The following is a 12,402-nucleotide window of genomic DNA, read 5'->3' on the forward strand; positions in this document are numbered from 1 at the left end:
AGCAGCTGACTGATAATATTCCTATTCAAAGATCACTCTCGTTGTTTTTCTTTGTGTAATTACAGAAGAGGGGGGAAAAAGGAAAACTGTCCAACAGAAGGAAAGAAAAACAAACCATCCAAACACAGAACAGGGTTATAAAAACCAGACACCAGTTGCACAGTGACCTTTGCTATCAGTGTGACTCTCGTACTGTATGGTAAGCCCCTAGAGTGAGCTTGAGGCCTGACCCAGTTTGGAAAGAGAGAATGTGGGACACACTCCCACACACATACATAAGTGCACGCACGCACACACATTTCCAGCTATTATATGGCTGGAAATATTTTTAGTCATGTGGATGAGGTCAAACACTGGGAGCCTGTGAACTAAACCCGTACTGAAAGAATACGTCTAAGACTCGGGCCGAAAGCTTAAAGAAAGAGATGATGGAGTGTTAGCCAGGAAGGTGGAACAATTGTCTGATTCTTAGGAAACAGGGGGGGTGGTGTTCTGGTGAGAAGAAAAAGTGGCAGGTGAGGTGAGGGAAAGGGAGTGCCAAAAGAGGCCTTTGGAGGGATGCCAGGTATTGTGTAAGTGGTTTTACAGCAGGCAGGCAGGTAGGCACACCATGGTTTGAAAGGGGTACGACACACTGCTGGATAAACAAAGACCTGCAATCTGTGCTGTGAAAACACACTCTGTCGTCCTAACAGCCTGAGCCGGTGGTTTATACAACTGTCAGAGCAGAAATGAGCTCTGCTAAGCTCCGTCTCTAAAAGACAACAGCACAAACCAGGTGAAACAAAAAACATATTAAGGGAAACAAGGTGGCAGTGGGCAAACGGTGGACAAAACTTGATGCTGTGTAAGTGTGCCAGTGAGATCTCAAATCTGATTTTGTGGATTTTATTACTTTTAGTACCAAAAAAAAAAACACATCATCCTCTGTTGGTTGTAAGACTTTAAGATCCTTTGGTTTATTGAACATTTTCAAAACGAGTCGGATGATGTTAAAAGTGCATGAGGCTAAAGCCAAGGCAACAAATAAACTTAAATTAGCATTTCAGGCACTAAAACAAAAAAATAAACCTCTCACAATTTAAAGAAGATTTTCAGGCAATAGCAAAAAATTAAAAATTCTATATTTTTTGGGCTGTACCTGCAAAAAAACATCTAATTTATCCGTCCACAATGTTGAATTGTCTTGACAATCGACATATCTAAAAAAAGAACCACTTCAAGGGTCCATATTCGGTGCTTGTGTTCTTTGATATCCACATTCAGCATGGATATTATTAACTCATCTGTCCCATTCAAAAGGAAATAGTCTGACAAATGAGAAGATTGTGCAGCATGTTCAAAGAGAAAATATAAATTAGATTCTGTAGTAAGAACGTAGCCCTACAAGGGCTGTAAGGAAACATCCAGCTGTTAGTGCAGAACAGAGGTGGAAACCTGAATGAAGACGGATGTAGTCCAGAGTCTGGGCAACTCAAAATGTCACAGGTACTTCCTTATTTGCTGTCCTGGTGTCTTGGGAAGACTCCTGAGAGGTTTCACCGCAGCCCGGGGCAACAACAGCAGCACAAGAGTCCTTTGAGAGGCTCTCCACGATCTCTGCAGCAGCAGAGGCAGAAGGTGTTGTGGTGGTAACCTGGGATTGGTCACAGCTCGGATCAGACTTCCTCTTCTTCTTCACATGGTAGCGATGCTTTTTGGATTTGAGGTGAGCTGCAGGTAAAAAAAAAAAATAAAATAAAATAAACATGCGCTGTATCATCTCAGTGAAACTTGTGGATCATGATTCAAAATGAGCTGTGAGTCAGAAAAATAAGCTGGTGTCGTTTTTTGTTGTTGTTGTTGTCCCTGAACTGAGAAAACTGAAGTGGTTTGTGTGGCCTCCATTCAGAAGTAGAAATGGTCTATCAAGAGGAACAAGTGACTGTTACTGCGTGTAAATATTTGCAATACTCTGAAAAAGATTTCATTCAGTACTTTATGTATGAAGCTGATTCTGAGTCGAAGGGCTCACCTGTCCACTCCAAGTCACCGATGATCACCTTGTCACACAGATCACACGAATGGCTGCTCCGCTTGTTTCCCTGCTCCGGCTTTTGCACTCTGATTGGTGCAATAGCTGGCTCCTCACCCTGATTGATCGAGTGAAAAAAGTTTCTGAGTTTCAGGATTTAGTGCTGAAACCAAGTAAAGCCAATGCAGAAGTGACAAAAACTGCAGTTCCTCCAACGGCCACTTGAAGCTGGCTACGGAATAATTCAGTCTCCATAAGCCCCCATGTTGAAATGTCCAACTTCAAAGCAGAAATAAACATCTATGATGCATGGTACAAAAAAAAAAAAAAGTTTTGGTCTCTATAGCTAATTTCCCCATTCATGACAATTTCTATTTACCTCAACCGTTCAAATTATATTAAGTCATGCATAATTAACAGTGTGGCTGCTTTGATTGACAGGTGGGCTTGCTTGAGCACTCAGGTTCACAGATAATCTACGTCTTTGCCAAGTTTTAGATGGCAGTACTGCCAACATGGTTTCGGCCAGAGCCACTACACTAACAGCTCTTTAGAAACTTGTGGGTGACATCACGGATACGCCATCCATTCTTTATGCTTTTTATACTTCAGCTTACATTCAGTGTTCCTCATCATGTTTTTTGATGAGAAAATCCTATATGGGATTCATGAAAAGTGTGCCGACAGCCACGTTTGTGCGTGTTGTATTTTGTGTTGTATGCTTGTGAGTATGTAATTGTGTTTGGTCGTAAATTGTGAAATTAGCATATGGAAACGCCCCAATAAACCCATATAAAAGGCTGCAGACTTGTTTTGTCTCTGATCCAAGTTTAAGCTCCAAAACAGCAACAACAGGTTTGGAAAAATATGCCTCTGTAACCTAATCACCAACGTTTAAAATAATTAAATGAATAAATGACTGTAAAACATTTTTTCTTCTGTATTTCCATATAGCAAATCATTTTTCATAATCATGAATAATATTTCACAGCACAAAACTCAAGTTGGCTTTTGTGCGTATTGGCTTACGTGTGGTCTAGGGCGCATTACCTAAGAACAAACAGGAAGCACGCCACTGTTACACATGCCAAAAAAAAGTGCTTAAATTATTCGCATGCGTGAAGATCAAATATGTGCGTATGATTCATGCATGAGGCCCATTGTGTGATGTGTTTCCTTGTGGTCAGACAAACATGTTGAAGACATTTCCTTCCTCATAAAACAAAAGTGTGCATTGTTTACATCCATGTTTGCTAGCTAGCAGTCTTCTTCATTACTGCCTTTGTTGGTGCATTGCTGCATTTGTTGGCATGTTACTGCCACAAACTGTCATGGAAAAAGAGTGTAAAACCAGCAGCAGGATGTGAATAATGCACATGAATGTGCTCACTTGTGTGTGCAAACATAAACAAACACACCAGAAAGAAAGAAAAAAATTTTAGGAGGTAGGACAAACTAATGTTTGTAAAAAGAGAAAATAGGATTGTGGAAAAGGGATTAAAGGAAGGGAAAATAACAATGAAACGGCAGTGAATGCTACAGGGTACAGGAACAAAAGTGAATAAAGAAGGAAGTGGACCTATCATTTTATCCCAACAGCAGATGAAAGCTGCTGACAGGCGGCAGCTAGTGTACACTATCGAGGCCCCACCTTGCTGAGACTGTCCAGTATCTGCAGTGCAGGGTTCAGCACCGTCTCCTCCCACTTCGACGCGTCCGTTACATCCAGGGCATACACCACCGGTACGTTGTCTCCTGGTCCTACACACACACACACAAACACACACGCACACACCACGTTAAACACACACAGTTTGCGAACATTATGCATTTTACAAGGCCAACACAGGCCGCCAATAAATGTAATTAAGGTTTTTTTTCCAAAGCCAATGTATTTGGATTCAGTGTTTCCACTGTTTATTTTTATTGGGGACTTGTGGAAAATCTTCTAAAACAACATTTCAACCACTGCAAAGTTGTGTTTGTGACAATATTTCTTCACACAGCATCTGAGATAAGGTTTTCTCATAGAGAAGCACTGATTCATTTCACACTACACACCATCATTATCCATCGTTCAAAAGAGGCATACATGTTTAATTCTTAATATCGTGACTTAAGGATTATTGTTAAGATGATTTTCTTTTTTTTTTTTACATTAAAGATGATGAGATGGACTTCAGGTTGAATCCCATTGAAGACGGAAAATTTACAGTAGCAGTGATGTGCCGGAGCCGCACCCTGAAGCTCTGTCAACCTGCTGACTCACACTGGCTCGATAATGTCTCTCCCTCCCTCCTTCCTCCCACCCTTCTCTCTTGTGCACCATCTCTCTCTCCTGCCATCAGTCTCGCTTCGGCTTTCACTCACTCTCTCATTCTCTCTCTCGCTCCCTCTAACTGTTCCACCCCCGTGTTTCTATTTTGCATCAGTCAGCAGTCTCCAGGCCAGGCCTCAGCACTAAACAGCAGCAGCACCAGACCCTGCCCTGCTTGTCTGTCTGTCTGTGTGTATCTGTCTGTCTGTCTGCATCAAGAGCATTTGGCCTGCACTGACTGAAGATACACAGAGCACAAGAACGGGTATGAAACTTGTAGAGAAAGTGGCTTCAAGCAACTGCAACAGTATGTAAGGAAATTCACATTGTATGCATACATCATACATTTATCTAGTTATAAATAAAGACATACAAAGCAGATAAAAATAAGTGTGCAGAGAAACTGTTCTTTCAGATGACTTGAACTGCCTAAACGGATTTAAACTTTTGCATTAAAAGCTAAAGCATTACCTATGATGGCTAAATGTGTAAATGTATGATACGCCTAATTTAAAACAGGTGAGATACAATGCTGAATTATAAATAAAAAAAAAACACTGCTTCAAATCTATGTGAGCAAAAAAAAGAGAAACGTGCCCATCCGTCTCCATCAGTCCTGCCCTATATCCATGTGTGTGTCTAAGCAGGTTAAACAGAGAGGTTATGTCCTGTTGAGTAGACAGCAGAGTCGTCTTCATACTAGAAAAATAATCACTGACAAAAACTATTTAGGAATTGCGCTGATTGCACAGACATGGGGGACATCCTCATTAGACGGGCTACTCTGGAAAAAACATCAATGGCAGCAGCTTGAAGATTGTGCAGTAAGCATTAAAAAGTCCACAGCAGAGGCATCTCAGAGCAAACACCTTACAACAGACGCCCAAGGTTCAAATCCGACCTGTGGCTCTTTCCCGCATGTCATTCCCCGTCTCTCTCTCTCCACATTCCTGTCACTCTTAAGCTGTCTCTATCAGAAATAAAGCTCCAAAAATCCATCTTTACTAAGCTAAGACAATGAAACTGATAAGCTTCAATGCCTCACTGTTTTTTAGTGTAGTGTGTTCCTATGCAATATCATACTTTGGAACCTTTACTTGTTTGTATGTGTGTTTTTATATGTACGAATATCTAAATATGTATAATGAATTTACTATATTTTATTTAACTTAACTTAAGTTTGTCTTATGTGTTTTTAACTTAACTATAACGTGTACAATTGTTGTCTACAGCTGGAGAGAGGAAAATGTATACACTACAATGTTATTGAAAACTAATAAAACATTTTTTTTTTTAAATCACTCACTGCTCATAGGTGTGGAGTATATCAATACACAAGAAAAGGGACAGGAAAGACGTCACCGGAAAGGACGCTTGTGTCAGACTTCACTGAATTTTGACTTTTATGGCCACCCCTAACCTAAAAGTTATTAGGATTCATTCTCTGATAAATATCTGTATAAAGTATCACAGTAATCCATGCAATAGTTGTATAAATACTTCACTCTGGACCACACTGGTGGGTGAACATCACATCCATAAAAGCCAAGCTGTTAACATGTCGAAAAAATTAAAAACAAGGCACACATCTGGATGTAATTAGGTGCATTGTTTCATAAAATATTAATGTGTGAAACACACATACACACACGCCGACATGAAAATAAATCCCATTAACCTGTAAGACACAGTTAGTCAACTCAATTATGCCTTAATCCTTTCCACACACAGACTGAACTGTGGAGTTGAAGGCAGCAGACACCCCATAGACTGAAGTTAACTCAGCTGGGAACTGTCTGGGACTCCATTAATACAGAGGAAGACACAGTGCTAACTGTATAAACGGTCATCTGTACAACAAACTGAGGAATGAGTGTGTGTGGGAACAATGAGCGTCTTCACGCGGCGCTATAAACTTTCGTTCGGGTCGGGTTCCAGGCACAAGCCGCATGTCAACTCCTTCTGGTCTAAATTTCCATACTGTTGGTTTAATGTACTGTTTTTAATGAATTTCCCGTCCAGGCCTACTTTGCTTTAACCACAGAGCTGCTAAAGGGCGTGAAAGCAAAGCAAACGCAAGCATCTTTAACAGCAGCATCTCAGCACTCCTGCACCTGCGTCGCTTCGTCCTGGCCTCCCAGTGTGCGCGACTATACCCAAAACTCTATCCGGCGCGTGTGTGTTTGTGTTTTCACAGACAGTAGGTCACAATTTGTTAGTGTGTGTTTTTATAAAAACAGCAGCGACTGTTAATCAAAGCCACAGGCTTCACTGGCGTGGTTACTCTGTGTGTGTGTGTGTGTGTGTGTGTGTGTGTGTGTGTGTGTTCTCTGTGAGGGGAGGTCTTTTGTGTTTGTGGCATAATAGCAGGCAGGTGGTGGTGGCAAGCGTCACCTGGCATACCTATACCAGATGCAGAGCTGGAGCCCTCTCCCTTAGGTGCTCTAATAAACACTCCACCACCGGCAGCCACCCTCCTGTTGCTGCTATCTCTCTCCTTACTTTGTTCTTTTTTTATCTCTCACAGCACAACACACACCCCCCTCCAACACAATTCCCTTTTGCAACGACCAACCTCCCACTGGGCAGAGTAGAGTGGTAGTAAATAAATAAGGGAGATAGTGTATGGTGGGTTGCCAGATGCTGGACGGAACCCCCTCTCACCCCCCCCTCGCTCTGGTATTCTTGTTTGGGATCTGGTGAAATTTAACTCTGCTAATCCACTCCGTAGTGAATGAGGGTTGATAAGAAATGCTGAAGGGACAAAGAGCGGGGTGGTCGACACACACACACACAAACACACACATACACACACAACTCACACTGTGAGCGTTGCCTTTCAAGCACACAGGGGAGCTTTGCCAACAAGAACGAGCATCTCCTGTCGCTGGGCAGCTGCCTGCCAGTGTTGAGTGTGCGTGTGTTGAAACAGTAGTCCACCTGTTGCAACAAACGGGCCAGGAGTCATTTGCTGCGTTATCCTCATGTTTGCTGAGTGAGGATGTGCGCCTGTGTGTGTGTGTATGTGTGTGTGTTTTGCTATAAAAACTCGACTACCAGTGTCTGCGCAGCGCGGCACCTCCCCGGCACAGCTGTGCTTCTCTGGCTGTCATCCACACTGGAACACGACAGCTGCCTCTATTCACTCAACAGCCTCCTTCCTCTTTCTTATAGTTCCTCTTCCACTTTTTTGTCTCCCTTGCCTCCTTCTGTTGTTCATGTTTGACATTTCTGGGGCAGGTTAAGTACAAGACAAGGATATTTTTGTAGATTCAGCCAAATTGCTAAATAAATAAATAAATAAATGAATGAATCAGCACTGCAGAATTCGGATTAATTTTATCTGGCTGTTTGGTGGCCTCCCACTGAAAGAATCGAGACCTCCCCGTGCTTCACTCCTCCATCATGACATTTCTTCTCCTTTACTCCATCTCTACTAAAGCTGCTTAAATCAACATTTCATATAATATATTAACATGGTGTAAAAAAGTCACATGTAGAGATAAAGAGAATAATCATTTAACTCAGCCTGCAACGTTACTGTTTGGGTTCACCTCTCTCATCGCGTTGTTTATAGACACAGCAGGCTAAATATGCTACATACAGTGGACATAGTGAAGCATTTAGCAGCTCACACCATATTAGTAGACCAAAAATAGAGCTAAAATAAGATTTGATTATTGGACCTGCAGCACTGGTTTGGATACATCTTCCAATTTAATGTTTTAATCTTTATTTTTGTCACTTTTTACATTGTAGATTAACACAGAAGAGATCTAAACTATGAAATAACGCACATGGAACTACTATTTAACATTTTAGATTCTTCAGACTCGCCGCTTTGATGGCAGCTTTACACACTCTTGTCATTCGCTCAGTCAGCTTCATGAGGTAGTCAGCTGGAATGATTTTCAATTAACTTACTCGCAAAGTTAATTAGTGGAGCTTCTTGCCTTCTGAGTCATTTGAGAAAGCAAAGAGCTCAACTTTAGTACTGTGGTAATCCATATTATGGCAAGAACCGCTCGATTAAGTAAAGAGAAACGACATTACTGTCATTACTTTAAGACACGAGGGTCGGACAATCTGCAAAAATAGCGTTGTACGTCGATGACCCCACCTTATATATACGCAATTGTGCTTTTTTAATGAATGATTGTGTCTCTTCTAATTCACCCTGATGTACCCTGTGGTGTTATTATGAGCTGCAAGAGTTGGGTGACATGCAGCGAGAGGCTCCCCGCTCTGGACTCGAACCAAGGTCACTGCAGTTGCATACCCTCATGATACCCCTGCTATTTTTATTCTTTATCTGGTGCGGTTACACTTGGTGTAACAGCATTTTTTTTTTTATCCCTCTTGATAAACATCAACTTTTCCATCACAACCTACAAAAATCTCTCTTGCAATTATATGAATTGTTTTTATTTTATTTTAATTTTTAACCGTCATGTGCGCTCCTCATCTCGTCCAGACCTCTTTCGTCTCTTTCCACCTGGCGGAGATGACAGAAGAGGTCTTTGTGGCGACACCAACCCTGGCTCAACCCCAAAAGGAGGAGGTTGCATTTGTGTGTGTGTGCTCGTACAGTACATGAAAGCTTCACACTTGCTAAGACAAGGGTGTAAACTCGCCCCACACCTGTTGCCCCAACTCGATCAAATTACCTTCACTCTCCATCCACTCAGCTCCCCATGTGTCGTTCCCCGTTCTCTGTATCTCTCCTCTATCCATCCTTTACTCACTCACTACCTCACTCTCTCGTGGGACTAAAAGATACCTACACCCCTGTTACTTAACACTCACAGGGCCCCGAGTCAAACTACACCTGCGTATCCTGGTTACAGGTGGAGCGTGTGTGCTTGTGTGCACGTCTTTGGGGGATTAAAAATAAACAAACTCTGAGGGCATTGACACCTTCTGCATAAAATGTGGCACTTATTAAAGTTAATATAACCTCAAATTACAATTTCCTTTATGGGTAATTAAATCTACTAATTAAAGAGTCCCCTATAACCGCGCAGACACACAGAGACACACACACACACACACATCCTATAAGTGTACACCCACATACAGACGCACTTAAAGGCAATACAATTTAAGCTTGATTTAATTTGAGCTGGCTGACCCGGTGGTTAAATCCCCACAGAAGCCAAAGTGGAAGCATCAAGAACTGCGTATCCTCCTGCACAGTATTTAAGACACTGAGCGCCCACGCTCCCTCGCTGCTAAAAACACTGTCTGACTAAAGCTCGGTTAAAATTGTACCTTCGAGGCATGTGATTCTGCGTGTATTCCTGTATATATTTACATGTCCGGTCAACATTCAGGTCATTTCCAAGCTCCTCTAACCTCCTTTATTGTCTGACTGCGGCTCTCTGTCATTTCCAATTTGTCTTTCCCTTTGACCCACTAGTCTCTGTGTGCTTCGGTTTGTCTACGTAGCCCCCGGTGACCCTGCTGCCCGAATTTGTGTGGTCGGGGCAAATTCCCGGCAGCTCTGTAATGCTTCAAGAGATTAGCCTGCTCAGCTGAGGCCTGCCGGCATCTATGCGTGCGTGCGTAGGTGGGGGCTCAGACGAGACAGAAAAGAGGTCAGCAGTCACGGCAAGGGAGTGAGGAGGACAGAAATGATGCAGGAATAAAAAGGTGGGAAGAGCGCGGGTTAAAGAGCAAAAAACTTGGGTTATGACAATCCTAGCTATGCTGAACACAAGGACAAGGCTGTCCTACAGGCTCCGACGCCAACATCTGAAACAGATGAATATAATATAAAAGGACTATGATCCACTGTTTATATTCGACCATAAACAAGACATTGTTACCATTGTTAACATTTTACTCGGGTGTAGAGATTTAGGAAACATGGACTCCAGCCAGAATAATGTCCGTCAGTGGCAAAGGAGCAAAGCCTCCTACCACTTTCTAAAAACTCTTTAGCTCAGGTCGACAAACAACTCAATGCAAAGAAAAAACGCAGGGTAGTCTCATCATCCTACGAGACACTATGTTGCATTTGTGCTGCGTATTGTAGCCGTGATAACTTTTCAGAGAAGTAAAACCTTTAATCATAACATCTTAAATCATCTGGAGTGTTTTGGTAGCTGAAATGCCTTCAGACTCATAGATCTATTAATCAAACTCAACTTCCTGGATCGTATTTCATTGTTTCACTGGTACTTGAAGCAACATGAACCCAATGCCCTGCACTGAACACCTATGAAAACCCAGGTTGACAAACATCAGAATATCTTTAAGAACCTGAGGCTCTTGCAGATTCTGCAAGCACAAGACAGACACGGAAACTTTAATGGTATTTGTTTTTCGAGGAGTGTGCTTAAAGACTTAATGGGACAGAGGGTTTCAGACTTTTAACACGAGTTGTTGATCTCATTAGTTAAACTGAGAAAATAGTTTCCGGGAAAATCTCTGGAGCTGCTGCAGTGAGCTTGTGTAATAGCTACAGGTATTTTAGGAGACTACTTCCTATATTTATCTCTGACTCTGACTGTTTGAGATCATTTCTGCTCAAATGAAATTTTGGAAAGCTGCAGGTCACAGCCAGTTCAGACATTTAAGAGACTTGATCTGCGCCATCTGCTCCATCAGGCCTGATGTTGTCCTGCAAATTGTTCTGTACCGAGTCTAAGGGGGGTCTTCGGGGGATGTTACATGGACTGTCCTAACACACAAAGACAGATGCATGTGCAACAGCACAGACATCTACAGACAGATTACTGCATATGTAAGAGCACAGGACCACTGGTATACACACACACACACACACGTGATAAAGACCATATGGTGTGTGCAACGGGTAGGCAGGCAGTCAGAAAGAGGGGTATTGAGGTTTAGGGCCTGGCGTAGCCTAAGCCACTTGGGCCTAACAGGATTAGGAGGCTGGGTTACTGCAGGGCATACTGCTTGTGGGACACAGAGGCCAGGTTTCTGTTTGGACAGAGAAACACACTCAGCCTTTACATATATATTAAAATACGTCTGACTTCAAGGGGTTGCGACCAGGGTGGGAAATCACCACCTGCCAAACACTGGTTGATCTGGGCTGTGGTGGGTACATTTATCCATTCTGCAGTGCCTGCAGGACTAATCACTATGGTTCTTTTATATGCATTCAGTGCCACAGAGACAAAGCGTTCAGAGGTCCTGGCTGCAGGTGTATGCGGGGGGATGGATGTCGAAACATTATCCCCTCCATCACGTCAGAGCAGCTCGCACACTCTGCATCAATCGATGAATAAATTAATCTGGCGATTTCTGCAATTTAAATAATGTAATGTTTTTAAACCAACATACCGTTTTGAGGGTAGAAGAAGAAAACTGCAGAAACTGTTAAAGGAACAGATTCACTTCTAGGCTGGAAACAACTTGCCTGACGTGACAAAAGCAATGTCATTTTTTACATTTGACTTTTTTTTACCTTTAGACAGAGCTAGGATAGCAAGTTCACCCTGCTATTGGTCTTCATGCTATACTAAGCTCACCAGATGTAGCTTCATATTTAGGATATGGGATAATGGATCCATCCATCCATTATCTGTAACCGCTTATCCTCATCGGGGTTACGCTGGGGCTGGAGCCTATCCCAGCTGACTTTGGGTAAGAGCTGGGGTACACCCTGGACAAGTCGCCAGCTCATCACAGGGCACATTTTAGTGAATTAGTCACCAATTTAACCTATTAAGTCTTTGGACAGTGAGAGGAGGCCGGAGGACCCAGAGAGAGCCCACACAGACACAGGGAGAACATGCAAACTCCACACAGAACCAGGAACCTTCTTGCTGTGAGGCGACATTGCTATCACAATATCCTAAAATGTTAAACTATTCCTTTAATGATGATAGGGAAAGGGCCAATTTAATCTAATTAACCGAAAACAACTAAACTAAATGAAGTGTGATGAGTAACTAAACATAAAGTGTTTTAAGATCGCCTCCAAAAATGTGCTGATGTTCTTATTTGTTGGCAAAATAAATAAACAATCACCACATGTCATGACTGTTTTCAAAGTGACATCAGCCCAATCCTGCTGTGAGCACAGACTAATGAA

General features: G+C 42.4%; 1 protein-coding gene across 3 annotated transcripts in view; it reads right to left on the minus strand.

Annotated features, from left to right (window-relative positions):
- Window positions 1-928: 928 nt before the first annotated feature.
- The window catches only part of trit1 (tRNA isopentenyltransferase 1), a 35,223-nt gene continuing 23,749 nt past the window's right edge, over window positions 929-12,402 (minus strand). For all 3 annotated transcript variants that reach the window (XM_019275401.2, XM_019275399.2, XM_019275402.2), the window contains 3 exons: window positions 3,666-3,775; window positions 2,015-2,132; window positions 929-1,713 (listed from right to left, as the gene is read on the minus strand). In XM_019275401.2, coding sequence (XP_019130946.1) covers window positions 1,475-1,713; window positions 2,015-2,132; window positions 3,666-3,775 — 467 coding nt within the window. In that variant the 3' untranslated portion in view covers window positions 929-1,474. The remainder of the gene's footprint in view (window positions 1,714-2,014; window positions 2,133-3,665; window positions 3,776-12,402) is intronic.

This window comes from Larimichthys crocea, chromosome XIII (assembly GCF_000972845.2).
Source record: "Larimichthys crocea isolate SSNF chromosome XIII, L_crocea_2.0, whole genome shotgun sequence".
Lineage (NCBI taxonomy): Eukaryota > Metazoa > Chordata > Actinopteri > Sciaenidae > Larimichthys > Larimichthys crocea.